Genomic DNA, 24,263 nt, shown 5'->3' on the forward strand with positions numbered 1-24,263 from the left:
AGAATCAACAGGTCAGGTGCGACAGTCGTTCACCAGCACCAAAACGACTGCTCAGTGACACTGATGTAGAACACTCAGAAAGTGACACTGGGCCAGCTGTGGGCCAGAAGTATTTTTCTGCTTGCGACTCTAAACCAGCAGTGCCGACTTAGAAACGACTCCGGGCCAAAGTCGCTGGCTATCTGGGTCTGCATCTTTTTGTTATCTTGGTCATTTCCTATTTTCTTCAAATAAATGCTCAAAATTACAATATTTTTATTTGGAATTTGGGAGGAATTTCGTCAGTAGTTATAGAATCAAACAACGTTTATTGTACTCAAACATATACCTAGAAATAGCAAAATCAGAGAAATTATTTTGAAGTGGTCTCCAGTGGTTTTCCAGAGCTGTATAAAATTTAAATGAGTAATAAATGCTGTAAAGACTGTAAATAAATGTACAGTCTTTTATCCCAGTGGCAGTGAAAAGATTCAGTCTTGGAGGGATTTCTGAGAGCTGACTCAGCGCTGCCACCTAGTGTTCAGATTTATTAACTACACTGCCTTTACCTCTGACTTTGTTATTGGTAATGGAAAAACAACCAATATATATATATATATATATATATATATATATATATATATATATATATATATATATTTATATATTTATATATTTATATATATATGCATTTTTGAGGTTAATTATTTTGCCAATGAAAAATAGTTTTCATTACTGTAAATACTTATCTTTGAATGAGCTTTTGTGTTTTTACAGCACAAATAAAAATATATATATTTATATTATGTTTCACATTTATTCCTATAAAGTATTGAGTAGTAAAAGATTTAAAAAAAAAAAAATTATGAATTGCAATGATATAGTTGTTGTGTGTGTAGCATCCCCTGGTACACCGCCACCACAGCGTTAAAAGTTTGGAAAAAGAATGATCTCAAACAAACCAGCTCATCTGTGAAACACGGTGGAGGTAGTGTCATGATTTAAGCTTGCATGTCTTGTTCTGGGATGGGCTCATTAATCTTCATTGATGTAAAGTGAACTAAGAATTTTACAGAAACATTATTATCTGTAAAATTAAAGAAATATAAAACTAAACTGATCAGGAGATTTTTCATCATGCAGCAAGATAATGATCCCAAACACACTGCAGCCTGAAAAACATCACAGTAGAAGAATGCAGAAGGTTAGTGATGTCAGTGGGTCACAGACATGATGCAGCTACTGCAAACGAAGGAGTTTCAACTAAATATTACTGGTAAGTCTTATTCGCTTTAATTCACTTTAAGTAAAACCTGTTTCAGTATTTTGCTCATAAGAAAAAAGGGTGGGTTCAGACTGAAGGTGCTGAATCTTCTGAACTGTGTATCAGATCATAGAAATAAACATAGAAATAAAAGCTGAGATTTTGATCTTTTGTCTCATATTCATCTTTTAATATCTAACCCAAATGTTGTCATTCTACAGCAGAAATAATGTAGCACACAGTAAAATACAGTAGCATTTTACAATCTACTCCTAATTACACATGTATAGATGACATGTAAATAATGTTACATTATAGATAACAGAGATATGCACTCTTTCCTTTTGCAAACTGCTTAGTGAACATTTAGGACGTTTAAAAAGATTAAGTTTGAGTGGAATTATCAATAACCAGTGGTGTAACTTCACAGCTTTCTGGAAGCTTTACAGCGGTCTCGTTCTTCTCAGCAGTGAAGACTTGTCCGTTACTCTCTCTCCAGCTCAGATTGGAATAATTGTTTCCTTGAGCTCTCAGATTGTCACCAATCTAAAAAAAAAACATGCAATCAGGGTTTAGTCCTTCAGCTTTGTAAAAACACATCAAACAAATCCAAAAAAAATTCTTCAATTTGAACCATAACTTTCAAGCCATCCACATAATATTGTGTAGTAGGTCTTACTTGTGCCTCTAAATAAGCTCTGCCCCATCAAGGCATGGACTCACAAGACCTCTAAAGATATAGGGCCATATTGTTCACCCTGCACAACACTTGTTGTGATGTTCATTGCTATCTTATACCCACCAGCAATCTATTTTCATTCTTTGAGCCTGCGTTGTTTAAAAAGCAACGGTGCTTGTGTGACAATATCTACACTGATGGTTGTGGGGTTCTGGAAGTGAGGTGTGTTCAGGTAAATTTCTGGCGTATTGCTATCTTGGCAACAGAAAACACAGGTGCACCACTGACTAAAAACAATTAGGATACAGTCAACTGTATACTACATACTATTCACTATCGTGATATTATATGCTTTTCTTCATGCGGACAATTAAAAACTTTTAACTTTTAACTGGTACTTAATTAAAAAATATTATTATTAAGAAAATATAGGAGCATACTATTATAACAGAATATACCCAGACGTATATATCACAGGTCTAGACTCATGAAAAAAAAACACATTTATAATTAACTTTAAAATTACTAATTAAAAGTAATTATGTGTAATCAAATGCTTCTATACTCATTTACCATCTTCAGGATGTTTTCCTTCATCATATTCAGATCACCATCTGAGGTGACTTTAAATTCCACCACTTGTCTCTTTGTAGATTCAGCAACTGTAAAGGCGAAGATTGAAAAACACTGTAAACAAAAAAAATGCTATAAATGAAATAAAATCAAATCAAATTTATTTGTTTAGCACTTTATACACCTTATGTTGTCTAATCCACTACAATCACATTACCAGTCTGAAGTGACTTAAATCTGATTTTTTGCTCAATGTGGTTCAGATCTTATTTTTTCATGGCTGTGTGAACGTGCCAAATCCAATTTTGTCAAATCAGATTTGTGTCACTTTCATATGCGGTCCTAAATCGGATACATCAGAATTCATGCGTCTTTTTGTTTTTACACATTAGCATTAGCGCTACGTGCTTCTCTCTCTCGTACCCACACATCTCTTGGTGCAGCTGTGCAGCTATAGCTGCAAAAACAGCAAAAGCAAGACGCCTGTCCTTTTATCACCTCCTTGACCTGAGCAGGTACTTCAGACCAGCTGTTTACTCTCCACTCCAGCAAAAGATGCTCCACATATGAGCTGCTAACTCATCCATTTCCCTTTATAAATCTACAAGTCGTCTCTCAAATATGAGAATTTTTGTTGTTGGTGAAAAAGGTGTTGTTTGCACATGTATTAATGTACGCATGTGAGATAGCGTTTCAGGGACAGATTTGTTAACATTACACACAGATAGAGGTTACTTACATTTGTGAATTTGAACCGTCAAAATAGACAAATCTGATCTGAGCAAAAAATCTCTCTCTCTCTCTCTAGTCATATTCTTAGTAAAAAAAATATGTGTAGTTTAATCAGTTAAAGTAATGCTGTTGTTTTTGTTCTTAATAAAGTGCCACAATCAGGCTCATTGTTTTTGTTCCAACAAGATCTAAAAGATGGTTTCAATAATTTATTAAAAATTCCATCCCAAAAAACTAAACATGATTATAATGAAGATTCATTGTTGTTATGAAGTTAATAAAGGTGAGTCTATACAGAATGCCCAGCCTCTTTTTTATCCACCAACCGTACCAAAAATGTACTGAAAACGTACCGAACCGTGCGTAATCTCGAATTTCCTGTACCGTTACACCCCTAACCGTGTGTGTTAGTTAAAGTTAAAGAATATGTACTGTAACACAAACCCTATATATGTATCAGTCTTTTATTTTATTTCATTTTATTATAAATATGACCTGTGAGCATGTGGTTGGGGGCTAAAAAGCTCTGGTGTGTATGAGGAGTCTTTAAGGGATCTGAGATGTGAGTTTTTGTATTTTATTATTTTTAAATTTGTTAATTAAGTTGTAAGGATGTAACGGATCTATTTAATTCTATGTTTGCTTATTTCTATTTCCACCTATGTATGTTATATACATACAGTCATATAAAAAAGTTTGGGCACCCCTATTAATCTTAACCATTTATAGTTCTAAATATTTGGGTGTTTCCAACAGCCATTTCAGTTTGATATATTTAATAACTGATGGACACAGTAATATTTCAGGATTGAAATGAGGTTTATTGTACTAACAGAAAATGTGCAATATGCATTAAACCAAAATTTGACCGGTGCAAAAGTATGGGCACCCTTATCATTTTATTGATTTGAATACTCCTAACTATTTTTACTGACTTACTGAAGCACAAAATTGGTTTGGTAACCTCATTAAGCTTTGAACTTCATAGCCAGGTGTATCCAATCATGAGAAAAGGTGTTTAAGGCGGCCAATTGCAAGTTGTTCTCCTATTTGAATCTCCTCTGAAGAGTGGCATCATGGGCTCATCAAAACAACTCTCAAATGATCTAAAAACAAAGATTGTTCAACATAGTTGTTCAGGGGAAGGATACAAAAAGTTGTCTCAGAGATTTAACCTGTCAGTTTCCACTGTGAGGAACATAGTAAGGAAATGGAAGACCACAGGGACAGTTCTTGTTAAGCCCAGAAGTGGCAGGCCAAGAAAAATATCAGAAAGGCAGAGAAGAAGAATGGTGAGAACAGTCAAGGACAATCCACAGACCACCTCCAAAGAGCTGCAGCATCATCTTGCTGCAGATGGAGTCACTGTGCATCGGTCAACAATACATATATATATATATATATATATGTATACATATATAATATATATTTTTTTGTCATTCACCCACTGTAGTATGTTTGTGGTGTAAAGTTTATTTTTATTTTATTTTATTTTTTAATATGCTCAGTTCTAAAGAAATCGGACAATTTACTCATTACAACCAAAAGTAGCTTGCAAATAAAAGACCCCCTCTTTTCACTCAAGTTTCAAAATAAGTGAAGAAACTGTAACTGAAACACGAAACACTGACCTTTGTAACACATGAACGGCAGCTTGTTGTTACAGTTATAATTGGTCCACAAACCAAATTCACTCATGTCCATAGCGACACAGTTGGAGTAGTTGAGGTTAAGGTCCAGTGGTCTTCCTGATCCCCAGTAGCGGAAAGTCGTAGAGCTCTGGTCAGACCAGCTCCAGGTGTCGCCAAACAGCCCGATCCACATGTAATCTGTAGTGTCCACGAACTTGAACACTCGACTCTGTTCACTGGGGTTACGGATGCTGGCCAAGTCCGTGCGGAAATTTCTGCAGTACGTCTGAGCTTCACTCCAACTTAGAGTCACAACTGGTTGGTAGAACATGCCATCTGACTCTGTATGCACACACAAACACACACACACACACACACACACACACACACACACACACACACACACACATTTACAGTTGTGTAAAAAGGTTTTTTTTTTCCATTAAAGATTATCAAACTATTATCAAAACTTTAATATCAGACAAATGTAACCTAATTAAAAACAAAAATCACTTTTTAGATCATGATTTCATTTATTAAGGCAAAAATCTTTCTGATTAATTACATATATTTACTTTGATTAATTACACTTTTTAGAAAGCTGAGTTCACTGAGTTTCACTACTAAACACAACGAGGCCTGATTGCTATCAGACCTGTAGAATCAAGAAATCACTTAAATAGAACCTGTCTGACAACATGAAGCAGATAAAAGATCTCAAAAACAACACATATTACCCAGATCTAAAGACATTTAAAAAGTTGTTGATCATCTATCAGTCTGTAAAATGTTACAAAGTCATTTCTAAAGCTTTGTAACTCCAGAGAACCACAGTGAGAGCTGTTATTCACTAATGGAGAAAACATAGAACACTGGTGAACCTTCCCAGGAGTGGCCGGCCGACTGAAATTACTCCAAAAGGGCATGAACAACTCATCCAGGAGATCACAAAATAACCCAGAACAACATTTAAAGAACTGCAGGTCTAACTTACAGCCTCAGTTAAGGTCAGTTAATGTTAATGATTCAGTAATAAGAAAGAGATTGGGTGAAAATGGTCTCCATGGGAGAATTCCCAAGATAAAAAAAACACATTTACCGACAAACATCTTGAAGGTCTCCAGAACTTTGGGTAAATATTCTTTGGACAGACATAATAAGTGCACATAATGTCAGAAAAAGAACATCATACTAAACATAAAACATGGTGGTGGTAATGTGATGGTCTGTGGCTGCATTGCTGCATCAGGGCCCGGACAACTCAGGTTATTTTTGTCTGATATAAAAGTTTGTTTGATAATCGGAAAAATATCAGAATAAAAATTTTGATAAATGCCCCTCATACATGAACTCCTACATGTATAAAAATATTAACATATTTTTTAAACATAAAAATATAAACTATTGATGGTCTGTTGTGATTGACTCTGCCGAAAGTTGGAGGCTAGACCTTCTGACAGGAACAATTCTGTAGTCAAACAACAGGTGGGACAGGTGGAACCAGTGGGTAAAACAGACCAATGGGCTTGGTCCTGGGGTCCTTACATTGAGCATGCACATCAGCTTCCATTCCGGGCCACCGAAAACGCAGCTGTAGGAGCTCAAGCAAAGTACAGTACAGTACAATGACCAAAGGATTGAATAATGGTGCTGACAACCAGAGAATAATTCTAATAATAGTGAAGAATACAGTTTTACTGCTGCTCTAGTCTTTCACACAGTTTAATCAAGCTGTAAACTGACAATTGCAACTTCTGTGCATTATAACATCATTAAAATCATTCAGAGCATCTGAAAAAGATTCCTGTGCACAAGGAAAAAGGCGGACAATTAGTATTGGATGCTGGTGATCTTCAGGGCCTTGTTAAATGTGCTGCCGGAATCAAGCTCTAAATGTGTTACTGTTTTTCATAAAACTGTACAATTTCTCACTTTAAACATCTGATATGTGTTTTATTGTAAATAAAATCCATATAATATGCACAAAAATATTTCTATAAGATTTGTAAGTCAGTGTATATATTTACACCTATTTTCATTATTTCCATAACACAGCTTCTCTTTTTTTGGAACTGGCATTGGAATTGAATAAATTTAATGTACAGAAACATTATAGTTATTTATTATTTAGTTCTAAAACTCATGAATTTTGAACAAACTTTATACTTCACAAAATGTAAGAATGTTGTAAGAATGTAATAACATAAAACTAATTAAATGTGTGTCAGATATTTTTTTTAATGTTGTTGATAGTTAATATTTAGTTAATTAAGGAGTTACATGTATGCTATTCCTTATTTTTAAGGATAAATTACTGTATTTAGCCTGTGAAACTCACCATCATAGCATGCGAAGTTCAAGATTTCTAAGCAGCTGACTGAAGACCAGTATCCGTTTATTTGGGAAATTGCTCCACAGTGTCCTTCCAAAAACGAATTGTCTGGTTGTTCTTTGTTCCAGTTGTTGTAGTCTGAGAGAGTGTTCTCTCCCATAGACCAGCCCCAGTGGATGTAGCCCACCTTAGTCAGACCAATCCACACACTACCAATGTACAGAAAATCCACGTTCCCTTTAGCCCTAGTCTTCTCATTCATGCTGTCTATGGTTGCCAGGTCAGTGTAGGTGGTTCTGCAGTACAGCTGAGCATCTTTCCAGGTCTTGCCGTCACGCACATAGAAGAATTCTCGAGAGAGAGAAGAGATACCCAGAAAACCTGTAGTGATAAAGATAGATGTGAGATGCTTAATTAAGGGTGTTTAATATCGTATCGTATGTAATAATATCGCCAGCATTTTTGAATATGGTGAACAATATCATACCCTGAATTATACCACAGTTAGTTCTGAACCTGTAGTGTGATTGGCTGAGAGGCGTTTTATGAGTGATATTATCAGCTGGTAATGCACTGTAACCGAAGCTTTCCATGTATTACTCCACCACATACAGGTAAATCCCAATTTATACTTCTGCATCAAACCTACGGCGTAGCCTACGCAGAGTGTGCTACGCAGCGGAGCGCATTTATACTTCTGCGCAGGGGCTCTGCGTCACTCTGCAGTTTAAACATCAAGCAACGGCATAGGGACGTGTAGGTTATGGCGTAGATTGGACGCAGAAGTATAAATTGGGCTTAACCTAACAACGATGCAGCTCTTACAAACCAAATACAAACCAAATGTGATGTCATTAAACTCCACTGGGAGCCGCTGGATTCCATAGAGGCACAACGCAGAACGCCATGTCTCCAATAGGCGGCGCATACAAAGACGTCATCCACACAAATAAATAAGCCCAGAGATTCGAATTCACGCCTTAATAAACACATTATGTGTGACTTGTTATTATTAAAATAAAAGCTTAATTGTATATATTTACCAGTTATTACAGGGTATTTTAACCTGAATGTAAGGTGGACTCTTGTAATTCCGCAGGTCTTGCCACTGGTGGGCGCCAAGGTAAACAAAACTTTAATTCTTAAAAAAAAAAAATCATTTTCTTTTCAGTCATCAGAGCTCTGGACTTTAATCTACACAGAGTTCTCTCCTAAAAAAACATTTATTTGGGTTAGTAAAGCTCCTTCGTTTATTTACAGTAAGCTTAAATTGTTAAAATTCTGACTGAAATGGCCGATAATGCAGAGCTTACAGTGCAGCTAAAGCAGAGCAGCTATGGGACTATTTTAACATGCAGAGTTTTTATAACCAAACCGATTGCAATTTCTTGTCTTCTGTACCTCAAAATATTTTAATAAACAGCAGAAATGGAACTGTAGTATAATCACAATAATATACTCGGCTATCAGCCTCTTGCCTACGACCACGTCACAGCAGTGCCAATATGACACGTTATAGCACAAACCTTAAGTATATTATTGCTTATTTATTGTCCCATATCACTATCGCATCACAGTACTACATTTTTGCTAAAAATAAAAAAAGAAAATTCACACTGTTCTCATTTTCCATTATATATCTACTAGATACAGATTATATCTGTCCAGTATCATTTATCTTACTTTAATCCTGGATACATGGAGATATTTGCAGTGCATTAATAGTATCATGACATTCTGGATCATTGATTGTGTTACAAACCTGATTAAAAAAAAATTATATCTCAGGAGTGTGCCATATCATATCATATGCAATAATAAAGTAAAATTTATAATTTGTCGCAGTAGTGTATTTTTGATTTTTTTTAATTATTAATTTTTTTCATCGTGAAAAATATTTTTTTACCAAAATGTGATGATATTATTTTTGGGCCCTACGCTTGAAGTTAGTTTGGATTCTTCTTTACATGCCTTTGAGATGCTTCTCCTTTAATTAAGAGCTGTTTAATCAAGAGCTAAAATACTGTGATGAAATGTAATAAATAACAGTACTTTTAAAACAAGTGACGACGTTCTTTGACAAAAATAATCTATAGATAATTAAATAAAAAAATTAATACATTTTGTGTATTGATGTCAATAATGTTTCCATACGTAAACTTTTATTGTTTAATCCACTGTGTAAATATGTACACCCACTTTGTAATTGGTAATGTAATTGAACTGTAATTTATTGATAATGTCATATTTTACACATCTTTTTAATACTATTTGAACCTTAATGACATGGTTTCTCACCCCTAAATGGAAAATTGACCCAAATGCAATCAAACTGCTGTACATACCTGAGAAAAGCAGCAGTGAAAACACTCTCACCTCCATCTCTTCACTCTTCTGAAGTTCACTAGGTTCTATCTCTTCTTAGATTCAGTGACCAGGGCTAAAATTTAGCCACATGTGGGTCACATGATATATCAGCCTAGTTTTGACTGTGATTCTTTTTCACACTCAATTAGTGCAGATTTGTAAGTGAAAGTGTTGTACTTTTGCTGTAATTGGATTTAAATAGAGCAGCAAATGAAAAAAAGGTCAGTAGCTCTTTATATATATATAAAAATATAAAAGCTGAATAGTTAATTGCATTTCTGATTGTCTGATAAGCAAATAAAACACAAATTAATAAATAGAGCTATTAACTTTAACATAGTCATGAATTAAATACACTGTGCGGTCATTATGTTTAATAATGCTGTATGATAATCGTAGGCAGAGAGTTTGCCTTATTAATAATCAAAATTTGATTTCCAGCATCTATTTTAATGAACCAAACTGTCTTTGTACTAATGTTACAATTGTATAAGGAACACACAACCAACCAATATTAAAAATACTTAGTATACATGAAGAATTAACTTGACTTGACTGTGATTCTCAACCACTTCCACACAACATTAGATTCAGAAAAGAGCTTTAAGGGGTGCCGAGTGGTCCAGCGGTCTAAAGCGCTGCCACTATGAGCGGGAGGTCGCAGGTTCGAACCCCTGCTCATGCAGCTTTACCATCAAGCTGCCGGCGCTCAGAGGGAGCAAAATTGGCTCTCCCTCCGGGTGGGTAGATGGTGCTCTCTCCCCACATCACCCCTACAGTGCTTCTGTGAGCTGATGTATTAGAACCGAGTCACTGCCCTTTCCTCCAAGCGCACTGTGATGCTGCTTGGCATCAGCAGCAGCTCCAAAAGAAGCAGTGGCTGACTTCACATGTATCAGAGGAGGCATGTGTTAGTCTTCACCATCCTGTTGGGGCATTACTAGTGATAGGTTGGGTAATCGGCCGTGTAAATTGGGAAAATAGGAAAAATTAGAAATAAAATAAAAAAAATAAAAACAAAGAAAAGAGCTTTAAAAAGGGTTTAAATTTATGATAAAAAATGTTTGGCTTGATTTATTTTACTCTGAATGAAACTGCTGCCGCATTTAAGGTGGAACGGAAAACTGGCTAAAGATGAGTGAGATATAAATTTATATGGTGTCACATTACTATCAAAAGTCGGAGGAGCAAAAATACCAGGTAAAGAAAATTAACCAGCGTGTTTTAACATTTTGCTTGTGTGTGAATTACCTACTCGCAAGCGCAAATGTAAAACTCGCCAGCCAAAAAAAAGGTTATTGTGTGCACGCTGAACAGAATATTCCTCTCAAGCTTTTTTTTCTCTTCTCGTGTGTTTTTTTCATCTCGAATTCACAGCTCTCCTCGCACGACATGCAAATTACCTGCGGCTGCTGTTTTTGCTCGAGTGAGTTAATTGGGCTGGACTTTTGAAAGGGGTGGTTTTGACAGTTTGGGGGCGGGGTCAGGGTCGCTCCAGCCGCTAAACCCGGGCAAGCAGTGCTGGAGAGGGGCTTGTTTGGTTTTTACAATTCCAATTTTATTAGGAACAGTCCTCCTCCGGCTGTTGTTAGTAGGTGGTCCGTCACAAACCCTGAAGACATCAGCCAATAGCATTCGCTAAGGGGGGCGATCATGACCCCGCCCCAAAACTGTCAAAACCAGTGTGTTACAAATTTACATTATTTTTTTTTAATTAGTAATAGTAATTTAATTTACTTTCTAAAAAGTAAGTGAATTACTGTAACTTTTGTTTTTACACACACTTAGCTAAAAATGTACAAATGTATATTTGTACAAAAGTATTTAAGAAGTATATTGAATTACATTAAACTAAAAGTGTACTTCATAGTAGTCTATTGTTTAAATACACTAAATTGTACTTTTTTAAAAAGTATGATTAAAGTTTACTTTCAAATATTTGATGAAAGCATATAGAATATTATTGTACTTTTATTATTGTACTTGTATATATTTTTAAGTGAGTACATAAATCTGTTAATATATGTACAGCATACTTAGACATTTCTCAATTTGTTTTAAGTACAATTTAGTATATATATATATTTTTTTTCTCCAGGGTGTGATAAATGTACTTTGTAATATTATTTTTATTATATATTTTTAAATGCTGATAATTTGTCTGTGCAATCTTTATATAATAGTATGTGTGAGTCTGTGCTCTAAAGTGTGAGGGTGTATTGCGTTGTTATTTGCTTAGTTGTTTATGTGCCATTGAAGTAGTTTTGAATGCATTTGTTTAATGCATTTGCCTAATTTATGGCAGCAGACACTGGGATGAGTTGTTAAGGCTAGGATTAGTTCTGGGTGCTGCGTTTCTGGTACTTTTACACTCAGCTGAGAGTTCAGTTGCATTTAATCAATACTTTTCTGATTATAGGTTATTCTAATCTGTGACACTCCAATAAAAAAATCCTATATACGATTTTAGTCTTATTATACAATTGTATATGTATCCTATATATCGTATCCTTTTTTTTTCTCTGTTAAAATTCTATTAGATTTTTACAATTGAATAAACATATAGATTTTATAAACCATTTGGAAATGGTTTACGTTTATACTTCTCATCTAAACTCAATCAAAAATCTGGATTATAAAGAGATTTGTGTGGGTAGGGTTTTTTTTTTTTTTTTGATTGATTGATGACGAGCCAGAATGAAAACAAGCTGACATAAAACAGTAACAAGTAATTTTTTTTAAATGTAAGAAGTATAAAGTACTACTCTTTAGTTTCAGAGACATTTTAGATAATTTTCTCCCATATTTTCTCCTCTAGGAAATCAATACAGCTATTTTTCTTACCTAGGCTGATTGTCCCACCCATTCAGCTTCTACTCAGCTGTATATCCCCCATCCATAGTGATGCCACAACACAAGGAGGGAAAGACACATGCCTCCTCCGATACATGTAAAGTCAGCCACAACCTCTTTTTAAACTGTTTTGCCGAGTAGCATCACAGCGCACTCGGAGGAAAGCGCAGCGACTCTGTTCTGATACATCAGCTCACAGACGCCCTGTGCTGATCGACATCACCCTAGAAGTAATGAGGTGAGAGAGTCTGATCTACCCACCCAGAGAGAGCAAGGACAATTGCAAGCTGCATGACCGGGATTCAAAACAGCCATTTCCCGATCATAGACCGATTAGACCGCTGGACCACTCTGCACCAAGAAAAAGGAACTCTTAATCATGCAGAATAGCAAGACCATTCTATGCTTACAAATTTGCATAAAACAGTTGCACATAAACAGTTTTGGCACAGCCGCTTCCTGTTTCAATGTGACTGCAAACCAGTTCACAAAGCAAGCTCCATAAATACATGGATGAGCGAGTTTGGTGTAGAGTCCTGACTTTAACTAAATATTTGTTGATTATAATTAAATATCATTAAACTAATATTAAGTAAACTATGAAATTTAATATTAAGAGACATCACTGTGATAATTAATCAATTTAATGTGATAATAAATCATTTTTTACTTTTAAGCCAATCTTCATACAGCTGCTTTTAAATATTTGTCTAAATATTAATTTAACTAATTCATTTTTTAAACAGTGATACTTGAGAAATAAAAAAAAAGTTTATAGGATTTACAGGAAGTGTGCAATAATTCTTTAAACAAAATTAGGCAAGTTTAAAGAATTATTGCACACTTTATGTAAATACTATAAACTTTATTTCACTTTTCAAATATTACTGTGTTTATCTGCTATATGTTATATATTTAACTGAAATTGCTGATCCCAACAACCAATGATTTATAAAGGAAAATCCTGAACAATTTCAGTTTGAGGTGCTCAAACTTTTTCATACAACTGTAGTGCCTTTAAATGCACTAGAATTGCTAACATGTATGGTTATGTAAAGAATCGTGCACTAGTTGTTTAGGTTCTATAGGGATACAAATAATAATAGCAAATAATCATTTGCACACTGTTTTATTAAATAGTATTAATTTACTAAAACATATCTCCTATTGGATGTTAATTCAGTTACTCTCTATTTTTTTTCTTACCACACTGAGTACAAGATTAATTAAAAAAAGTATTTATCTAAATATTGGTGACCGATGTACAAGTAAAGGTGAGAAAAAAAAACTGTTTTAGTCATCCAACTTACTGTATTTTGCGCACTATAAGGCACATTTAAAATCCTTTAATTTTCCCAAAAATCATCAGTGTGTCTTATAATCCAGTGCGCCTTATATATGAGTTTTACCAGTCAGGTTGTAAGCAGCAGTAAAGCCAATGCACTGAAGTAGCGCAATATACAGGAGTTTCAATATATACATTAGCATTAGCCACTAACCTTTAATTCCCTGTTCAGAGGTGCGTATTATCGGCCTGTAGCCTGCTGCTAACCCTGGCTAACACTGCTGGAGCAGTATTAGCATTACCCGCTTACCTTGCTAGCACTTTCGCAGTTCAGAGGTGAGTATATGGACTGTAACCTGCATGTTTACCGTGTTAAAACAAGCTACGTGGGACGAACCGCTAGCTGATATCACCCTGGCTTACTGTAACACTCAGGGTTAGCATTTAAGTAAAGCTAGAGCATTAAATGCTAATGCTAACTGTAAATAAACAGAAGCACTTTACTCAACCAAATAAACAGTTTTCAGTAGAGAAATCTGTGTAGATTAACATCCAGCACTAGTTTGACTTTAAGAGAAAGTGTTTTTTGTCACAGTTTTATTTACTTATCTTAGCTTTTCCTAACTTAGTTAGCTTAGTTAGTTTTAGTTAAATTTCTGTATTGTATCAAGTTGTGGAACTGCATTTTGGCTCTAGAGTCGTGCTTGTTATGTCTTTTAGTTTTTTTTAATTATATCACATGGATTTAGATTTACATGTATTTATTGTAATAATACATACCCTCTATTCAAACAGGCAGTTAAAAAAAGTTTCAAATCATCAGCTTTGCATTAAAAGTTCTGCTTGTTGATTAATTTAAAATCCACCTGCTGTTGCAGTCCCTCACCTCAATGTGGCATCCTTGTAGTGTTTCAAAAATTGGGATGATTCATATCTAGTTAATAGGCACAGTAGTGCATTTGTGGTAAAAAAAAAAAAAAAAAGATAATGTAGGTTTTAATAAAATAAAATTCATAATGAAGGTTTTAATAACAGGACATTGATTGGAAATTAAAACATGAATTATTTAATTTGTTTCATACAACCTTTCAAAAACCAGTGCGGTTTTCTATGCTTACCCTCTGTTTCTGTTTTGTTTTTTTCTATTTCTGTATTTAAAGGAGAACTCAGAACTAAACTGAAACTGCTGTAAAACTCTGTATTTAGTGGAGTGTCTTTACTGCTACTTAATACCTGACTGGTAGAAGTCATACATAAGGAGAACCAGATTATAATTATAATTATTAGGAAAATTTTTAGTGCACCTTGGTGCAAAAAATATGGTTGTTTGTAATGTAATGTTTAAAATATAGTGGATTTAACCTAAAAACAGATGTATTTTACCATAATAAATGAAAGGTCCACATTGTTAAAATGTTACACTGTTCTACAGAAACGTAGTTGTCTTACTGGTGTATATTTCTTGATTGGACCTGGTTAAATTATGTTTAATATGTTTTGTGAAGTTGTAACACGATTTAGACACAAACTCCCACTTTTACACAGATTCATCTTTTTCATAGCAGAAATGATACTTTTGTATTTCTTATATCTATTAACATGCTTTACATGTTACGCTAGCCATTTTGGTGCTCTAAGCAAAATTGCTTTGTGATGCCCCCAAACCTCCTTTTTCCAATCCTCCTAAATTTGACTTCCCGTTACTCCAAAATGCTACAGTAGTATCACTTGATAGTTATGGCATTAATAGTACAGAAGTGCCACTTCAGGTATTTAATGGTACCATTTATTTATTATTATTCATCATCAGTAAATAGTTTCAAAAAGCAGCTTAAGACATATTTCTTTAAACTTTGTTTTAATAATTAATCCATTTGTTTTATGTTTTAATTGTTTTATTTCACAGTCACAATCTTTTGTAATTCTTATTTTATTATTATTATTGTCCTTTTACAGTTTTATAATTTTTATTTTATATTATTTTGTTTTCTATTACATCTTATTTGAATGTTCCTTTTTATCTTTAATTTTACAGTTTTTTCCTTTTCCATTTTTCCTTTTTTATTAGTGTTTTGATTGCCTTTTTCTATGCACAGCACTTTGAGCTGCATTTTAATGTATGCAAGGTGCTATATAAATAAAGTTTATTATTATTATTATTATTATTTGATAAAAAGTTTGATTTGCTGGTTTTACAGAACTCCAAATTCTGGTTTATAAAAAAAACAAACAGACGTTTTTCCTTGGTTTGAATTCCTATTACTCCAAAAAGCTACAGTAATATGACTTGAAATATATAACTTGAATATGTGAGAATGAGATCATTATGAATGTAGTGGTGTGATATAATAACTCTTTGGTTTTCATGTCTATATACAACCAAATTATCCAATTATCCTACATATGCCATCCCATTACTTCAAATTCCTACAGTAATATCATTTGAAATTTAAAAGTGATTAATACTATGCAAAGTGTTTCTCAAGACATTAGTGGTTTTATTCGATAGCACTTTGATTTTCTTCTTTAATAAGACCTTAAATTGGTCCTATTTTAATATAGTATATTTAACCTAAAAATGGATGCATAGTCTGCATTTCCAAAACTGTACACTGTTCTACAGTTAGGTAATAGTCTGTCTTATGTAGATTTGATTTAGATTTGATTAGATCTAATAAAATGATGTTTATTGAGCTGTAAAACTCTCAACTTTTTTTCCCATTTTCAGTTTCTGCATGAGAAGTGCGAGCTGTGCATGTTTTTTTTTCTCTAGAAAATATGTATTGTTTATATCTATTAACATGCTTTCGGTATTTTTTACCTTATATTTCAAATATGTAGTTTCTATGGTTTTTATTGTTATGATGATTTTTAATGAATCTCCTGGGTACTTGGTGCCCTACGAGCATTGCCGTACGATCCATATGGGTGGACAAACACTGTACAGACTGTTAAGAATGGTGGTGGTAGCATCATGATCTGGAGCTGTTTTGCTGCCGGTGGAACTCGATCCTTGAATAAAATGGATTCTTTAGCATTGTCTTAAACTATTAGCGTGTTGACACATTCCCCACCCAAGATGGCGGCGCGTTAACACGCAGCGGCCGCTCCGGGTCCGTTAAATGGTGCTTTTGTGTTACTATTTGTCGTTTTTTCCGTTTATTTCCTGCAAATATGTGCATCGGAACACCCGTGCACATGTTCTACCACCGCTAGACCCTGCTACAGTGGAGAAATCAGCCAGAAAACACGCTACCGGACGAGGTTCTACAGACGCTACTTGAGCTTAGCCTGCTAAGAGACCCAGGCCGGCAGCCCGCGGTGTTTCCTGACGCCGGAGCCCAGCGGAAGTGCCATCGCAAGCGGTGCGAGCGTAAGCGGAAGCGCGGAAAGAGAGCCGGGATCCGCGCGAGGTTAAAGGCTAGTCCTAGCCGGCCGGCTATACCATCGCTCTTTCTGGCAAAAGTCTGTTCCCTTGACAATAAACTGGACTACATCCGACTCCAGCGAACAACCCAGCGTGAGTTCAGAGACTGCTGTGTTTTGGTTTTTGTGGAATCGTGGCTGAACGACAACATTCCGGACAGCGCCATTCAGCTAGCCGGGCTAACCGCGTTCAGAGCGGATAGGAGCGCGGCTCTATCCGGAAGGACCCGCGGTGGAGGCGTGTGGGTTTACATCAACACAGAATGGTGTAACAATGCTGTGACTGTCGCCAAACACTGCTCTCCGCTGGTGGAGTTCCTGATAGTCAAGTGCAGACCTTTTTATTTAGTACGGGAGTTCTCCGCCGTGCTAATAGCTGCTGTCTACATCCCACCCAGCGCTAGCATTGGTGCTAATGCTAAAGAGGCTCTGTGTGAACTCTATCGGACTATCAGCGATCTGCAGAACAAACACCCAGACGGACTGTTTATTATCGCCGGAGATTTCAATCACGCAAATCTCAAGTCAGTGCTCCCTAAATTCCATCAACATGTGGACTTTGCAACGAGAGGAGCGAGCGCGCTGGATCTTGTTTACACAAACATCCCCAGCGCGTACTGTGCGGAGCCCCGCCCCCACCTCGCGTTCTCGGACCACATGTGTGTTTGGCTGACTCCAACATACACACCACTCATCAGACGCTCCAGACCAGTTCAGAAGCAGGTGAAAACCTGGCCGGCAGGCTCCATCTCTGCCCTTCAGGACTGTTTTGAGTGCACTGCATGGGACATGTTTAGGGAGGCTGCTACTGAAGGCGATTCTGTTGATTTGGAGGAGTATGCAGCATCAGTCACTGGCTACATCAGCAAGTGTATTGATGATGTCACTGTCTCCAAGACCATCACTACACGCCCAAACCGGAAGCCTTGGATGACTGCTGAGGTACGTTCGCTGCTGAGGACCCGTGACTCCGCCTTCAGAGTGGGTGACAAGGTGGCCCTGAGGAAAGCGAGAGCCGACCTGTCAAGAGCCATCAGAGAGGCAAAGCGCGCACACGCCCAGAGAATCCACAGCCACTTCAAGGACACAGGTGACGCGCGGCGTATGTGGCAGGGCATCCAGGCAATCACCAACTACAGGACAATGCCACCGTCCTGTGAACGTGATGCCTCCCTCCCTGATGCCCTGAACAACTTTTATGCACGGTTTGAGGCACAAAACAACACGATGGCGAGAAAGACCATGCCCAATTCGGACGAGCAGGTGTTGTGCCTGACTGCAGTGGATGTGAGGAACACTCTGCGCAGAGTCAACCCACGAAAAGCTGCAGGACCAGACAACATCCCCGGCAGAGTGCTCAGGGAGTGCGCAGACCAGCTGACAGATGTCCGTGAGAACATCTGTCAGCTGGTCTCTGTCCCAACGTGCCTCAAGTCCACCACCATCGTCCCCGTGCCGAAGAAGTCCACAGTGTCCTGCCTCAATGACTACTGTCCCATTGCACCCATCATCATGAAGTGCTTCGAGAGGCTAGTCATGAGGAACATCAAGACACAACTGCCCTCTTCACTGGACCCCCTGCAGTTTGCGTATCGTCCCAATCGCTCCACGGACGATGCCATCACCACCACCCTTCATCTCTCCCTCACCCACCTGGAGAAGAAGGACACTTACGTCAGAATGCTGTTTATAGACTTCAGTTCAGCATTCAACACCATCATCCCACAGAACCTCATCAGGAAGCTAAGCTCGCTCGGCCTCAACACCCCCCTCTGCAACTGGATCCTGGACTTTCTGACGGGGAGACCCCAGTCAGTCCGGTTCGGGGGCAGCACCTCCAGCACCATCACACTGAACACTGGGGCCCCCCAGGGCAGTGTCCTGAGTCCTCTGCTGTTCACCCTGCTGACTCATGACTGTGCTGCAAAACACAGTTCTAACAGCTTTATCAAGTTCGCCGATGATACAACCGTGCTGGGTCTCATCACCAAAGGCGACGAGTCAGCATACAGAGAAGACAAAGGAAATGGTTGTTGACTTCAGGAGAGCACAACACACCCACTCTCCACTCAACATCGATGGGTCCTCTGTGGAGATTGTTAAGAGCACCAAGTTCCTTGGTGTCCACTTAGCAGATAACCTCACCTGGATCCTGAACACCAGCTCTACAGCCAAGAAAGCCCAGCAGCGTCTCTACTTCCACCAGAAGCTGAGAAAGGCCCGTCTCCCTCCACCCATCCTCACACTCTTCTATAGAGGGACCATTGAGAGCATCCTGAGCAGCTGCATCACAACGCAAGACCCTCCAGCGTATTGTGAGGACAGCTGAGAGGATCATTGGCGTCTCTCTCCCCTCCATCACGGACATCTACACCACCCGCAGCATCCGCAAAGCAACCAGCATTGTGAATGACCCCACCCAACCCTCACACGAACTGTTCTCCCTCCTGCCTTCGGGAAGAAGGTACCGCAGCATCCGGTCCAGCACGACCAGATTCTGCAACAGCTTCTACCCCCAAGCCATCAGACTCCTTAACTGCAGAGACTGAACTGATGGTTTTTCTGTACATGCACGCACACTCTTACCCCACTTGCCCCAGAAAATGGAAAGCACTAAAAACCCTAAAATTTCACATTTTTAATATGCAAGCATGAATATGACCGCTTTAAAAAGTAATTGTAGATGATGTAAATGTGAATGTATTTTTCTTCTTGGGTCTGTAACTGTGCAATATATGTTTTTCTATATTTACCAATATATAGACATATATGGCCCGTGCATATATTGCCCTATATTAAACAATATATGTACTTTTTTTCCATATATGAAAATGTATTTTTTAATATATCGCACTATATTTTCCAATATATTGCCACATATTATTGTTTTGTAAGGGATTGGTATCATTGTTACTAATGTAACAACTGAATGGCTTTAATATAAGAAATTCCTAAGAATTGCCACCGCCACCCTGTGAGAGACTTAAGACACAATCCTTCGTTTTACTTGTAAACACATGTACAAATGAGCTATGGTGGCACTGCGTCCTATTCAAAACAGCCGTCTTGTGTCATGAGATGTGTCAACTGAGTGAATACATTATGAACAGTTTAACTAAGCTCAGGAAGAGTGAGGAGTCCCCTGGATTAAGCACAAAATGAATAGGATTATTTCTCAACTGCTTTTGATATCAGGTGTGGTAGTGATCTACTTGTTCACTATTTATCTGCACAATAAATTCATTGTGCTTAATTTCTCTGTATCTGAACGTTTGCATAAAGCTATAACTGTGTCTGTGTTTGCGTCTGCAGGTCTGTTGGGGTATTCCTTCTCTCAGCTTCGGCAGTACCACTATGTGGGTAAGAGTATGAATTGGTTTGATGCTCAGAGCTACTGCAGGAGGTGGTTCACTGACCTGGCTACTTTAAACAGCATAAACGAGGTGAGCAGGGTGTTGAAAGTGATAGATCCTGCATACACTGGCTCTTTCTGGATTGGACTAAAGAGGGGAACATACAGCAAGTGGGGCTGGTCTGCAGGAAATAACACTCTGGCCCAGTACACCAACTGGGATAAATCAGAGCCTACAGAAATTCCCTGTGGGATGCTAAGCTTGTATGCTACTGGATGGACTACTCATGACTGCACACATTACCACTATTTATTATGTTTTAATGGTGAGTAACTGCTGGTAAGTTACACTTCTACAAATAAAATGCCATCCATCTTTCATTAAACAATTATTTAAGGAAGTTTAGCATCACTATATAAATTTTTACTTCTCCTGAGCCAATGCCAAAAAGGCCTTTAGTTGCTTTAGTTAGAAGATACCTTAGGTTCACTTGTGATTTCGCAGACTATTACATGGCATGCATTTGGCGGAGTGATCTTTGTTGGTAGATTTCTTGAATTTCCTCCTTTTTTTACATCTGTCTGGTGGATTCCATACTTTCTTGTCCAGAGATAAGGTAGGTTCCTCGCACCTTTTTTTCTAAATTATACCATATAATTATTTGCAATTTATAAAGGTTGACACACTTTTACCACTCACAGAAATGTAATATTGGATCACGAGCTTTTCTGTCACATTTGTTTGAGTTGGTTCTCCTTATCTATTTTTAGGGATAACGATTCAAATTTGTGCAGAAATATAGATAATTTTAAAAGATTCATAAACTTTTAAGCACCACTGTAAAGGTTAAAGTGTTAAATTGACTCTTAAGCTCTTAATCAGGATGGGATGAGTTTCTTAGGGGGACGTCTGTGCAAAATATTTCACACTTCTACTCAGTGATAAAACTCCTGCATCCGGACTGCAACTGAAAAAACAGGAGGACCAGTAAATTGTTTGGCTTTTTTTCGGTCACATGACATCACGTTCAGTAGCTCCTCTATTTCCACTCTCCGGTGTGTTTTTATGTGGATCTCCGAGGAAACGTGCACCCAAAGTGTAATGGACAATGGGCAGTGGACAAATTGCTATTTTATTAAACGTGAGGAGACGAAACTCAGAGATGTGCGTCCGGACGGGACTAAAATTACCGGAGGACCACGGAGTTCAGAGAAAACAGTAGATAATTCAGCCAGTAATTTTCTCAGAGGACGTCTGAAGAAAATATGTACATGGTGGTTCCGGACGAGAATAAAATCAAGGACCCCCCATAAAAGAGAAAATTACCCCAGGACTCCCTGAGAAACTAATCCCATCCAGATAGGGCTTTAATTAAATTTAAGTGAATTGAATTTAAGGGAATGACAATTCAATTTAAAATTTAACACTGTATTGGATGACATTTGGTCCCACTCACTACAGTATGAAAAATCTCTAAAACAGGAGTTTTCATTTTAGAGTTCTTCCGTGAAGGGACGCCCGATTGACTTATGAAGAAACTACTATTCAAAGAGGCCTGTTAAATTTAGTGTTTTGGGTACAATTCTCTAATAATACTGCCCACTGGATATTCAACATGAAAATAGATGGCAAAAACTGTCTGAGGATGTGAAAAACAGAATTATTGCTCTCCACAAAGATGGCCTAGGCCATAAGAAGTTCATTGACACAGGCAAGATCATACAGTGGTTTCCAGGATGGGTTCCACTCAGAACAGGCCTCCATACCCAGGCTCGACCAAAGAAGTTGAGTCCACATGTTCAGCATAATATCCAGAAGTTGGCTTAAAAACACAGAATTGCCGTGCTGCCAGGTCATTTTGCAGTGCTCAGACCATATGATATGCCACACACTGCATCAACTCTGTCTACACGGCACTGTACTACAAGGTAGCCTCTTCTAAAGCTGATGCACAAAAAAGCCTGCACACAGTTTGCTTATGACAAGCAGTCCAAGAGCATGGATTAATGACTAGATGACTAGATCAGGATGAACTTGCTTGGTCCAGGTGTCCAGCATGTGTGGTGGCATTCTGGTGAGGCAGCTGTTCCTCGATTACAGTCAAGAATGGTGGTGGTATAGCATCATGGCCTGCGACTGTATGAGCGCTGCCAGCACTGGGGAGCTGAATTCCAACATGTACTGCGACATTCTGAAATAGTGCATGATCCCTTTTCCTCATGGTTGGTTTACAACATTGGCTGAGCATGTCTCCTGAACTAAACCCAATTACAAAATACAAAAAGTTTACAGTTTAGGCACAGTTTGGTCATTTGCACTTAGATATGTCCCAACCAAGTATTTTTTTTCCTAGCATCATGGTTTGGGGCTACTTTTGTAGTTTTGCTCAGCAACAACCGAAAAATGAATTCCCAAGTTTATCAAGACATTTTGCAGGAAAACTTTAGACCATCTGTCTACCAACTGAAGCTCAATAGAGGATAAATGATGCAACAGGACAAAGACCCAAAACATAGAATTTATTTTAACAACTGAATGAATGGCTTCAACAGAAGAAAATACACTTTCTGGAGAGTCCTGACCTCAACCTATTTGAGATGCTGTAGCATTATGACCTCAAGAGAGCGATTCACACCAGATATCCCAAAAATATAATAGCTGAACTGAAACAGTTTAGTGAAGAGGAATGCTCCAAAATTCCTCCTGACTGTTGTGCAGGTCTGATCTGCAACTACAGGAAACGTTTGGTTGAGATTATTGCTGCCAAAGGAGGGTCAGCAAGTTATTAAATACAAAGGTTAACATGTTGTAACATACAAACATATACATTTTTGTGTGGTATTAGTTTAAGCAGACTGTGTTTGTCTATTGTTGTGACTTAGATGAAGATCAGAACACATTTATTGACAGATTTATGCAAAAATCCAAGTAATCGCAAAGGGTTCACATACTTTTTTCTTGCAACTGTAATTCCTTGTTAACCCTGATGGTGACAATGTTTTTTCATGTCATTCCATAACAGCCTTGGCCACCGATTCAAGCAGATGGATCCTTTTACAAACAGAACTAACATGGAAAGAAGCTCAGACCCTGTGCAGAAAGAACTACACCGACCTGGCCAGCATCCGCAACGCACAGGATGAACTGCAGATCGCTCCAATTGTGCAAAATATGTATTATGTTTGGATTGGCCTGTTTAGTGATGACTGGGAATGGTCTGACCTGAGTAAAGCAACGTTCCGTTACTGGGCAGATTCAGAACCAGGCAGCACTGACAAGTGCGCAGCTGTGGCTGTCAGTGACCTTGGGAGATGGTACGATCAAGACTGCTACTTGACACAGAGTTTTGTCTGCTATGGAGGCGAGTCTTTACTTTTTTGGCTGTAAAAATTGATGCATTAAAGTAAAGTTAAGTTTGCGTTAGAATTTCTGGTAAGATCTAATGTTTTGGATTGTATTGTATACAAAGTAAAGTAAGTAGTTTTACTATAAACTATGCTAACCCAACATTCCAACAGGCTATTTAAACTTATTTACAGGTATTTAACATACCATTTGATTGGATTGGATTGGATTGGAATATTTTTAGGAAAACCACATAAAGTTACCTCCAAACGTATTGGAACAGTGAGGTCAATGCATTTGTTTCTGCTGTAGACTGAAAACATTTGAATTTGAGATATTTTGAGCACTTTTTATCTGAATCCACCCATTTTTCTTGTTAGCAAAAGCATTGAAACATGTGACTGTCAGATGTGTTTGTTGCTCAGGTATGTCCTGATACATTAA

The 24,263-nt window shown here is 37.5% G+C and overlaps 2 protein-coding genes across 2 annotated transcripts; one reads left to right on the top strand and one right to left on the bottom strand.

The window, feature by feature from the left end:
- Positions 1–1,423: 1,423 nt before the first annotated feature.
- Positions 1,424–14,218, bottom strand: LOC111194587 (lymphocyte antigen 75). Its single transcript, XM_049476818.1, has 5 exons — positions 14,006–14,218; positions 7,197–7,571; positions 4,859–5,200; positions 2,496–2,584; positions 1,424–1,789 (listed from the first exon to the last, which is right to left on the bottom strand). Exons 2-5 carry the CDS (start codon positions 7,450–7,452, stop codon positions 1,628–1,630), a joined length of 849 nt encoding a protein of 282 aa, XP_049332775.1. The 5' UTR covers positions 7,453–7,571; positions 14,006–14,218; the 3' UTR covers positions 1,424–1,627.
- Positions 13,739–23,888, top strand: LOC111194588 (C-type lectin 1-like). Its single transcript, XM_022679237.2, has 3 exons — positions 13,739–14,031; positions 20,434–20,799; positions 23,497–23,888. The coding sequence occupies exons 2-3, from the start codon at positions 20,490–20,492 to the stop codon at positions 23,859–23,861; spliced, it is 675 nt and encodes a 224-aa protein (XP_022534958.2). The 5' UTR covers positions 13,739–14,031; positions 20,434–20,489; the 3' UTR covers positions 23,862–23,888.
- The last annotated feature ends 375 nt before the right edge of the window (positions 23,889–24,263 follow it).

Source organism: Astyanax mexicanus, chromosome 4, assembly GCF_023375975.1.
Source record: "Astyanax mexicanus isolate ESR-SI-001 chromosome 4, AstMex3_surface, whole genome shotgun sequence".
In the NCBI taxonomy this organism is placed as follows: domain Eukaryota; kingdom Metazoa; phylum Chordata; class Actinopteri; order Characiformes; family Acestrorhamphidae; genus Astyanax; species Astyanax mexicanus.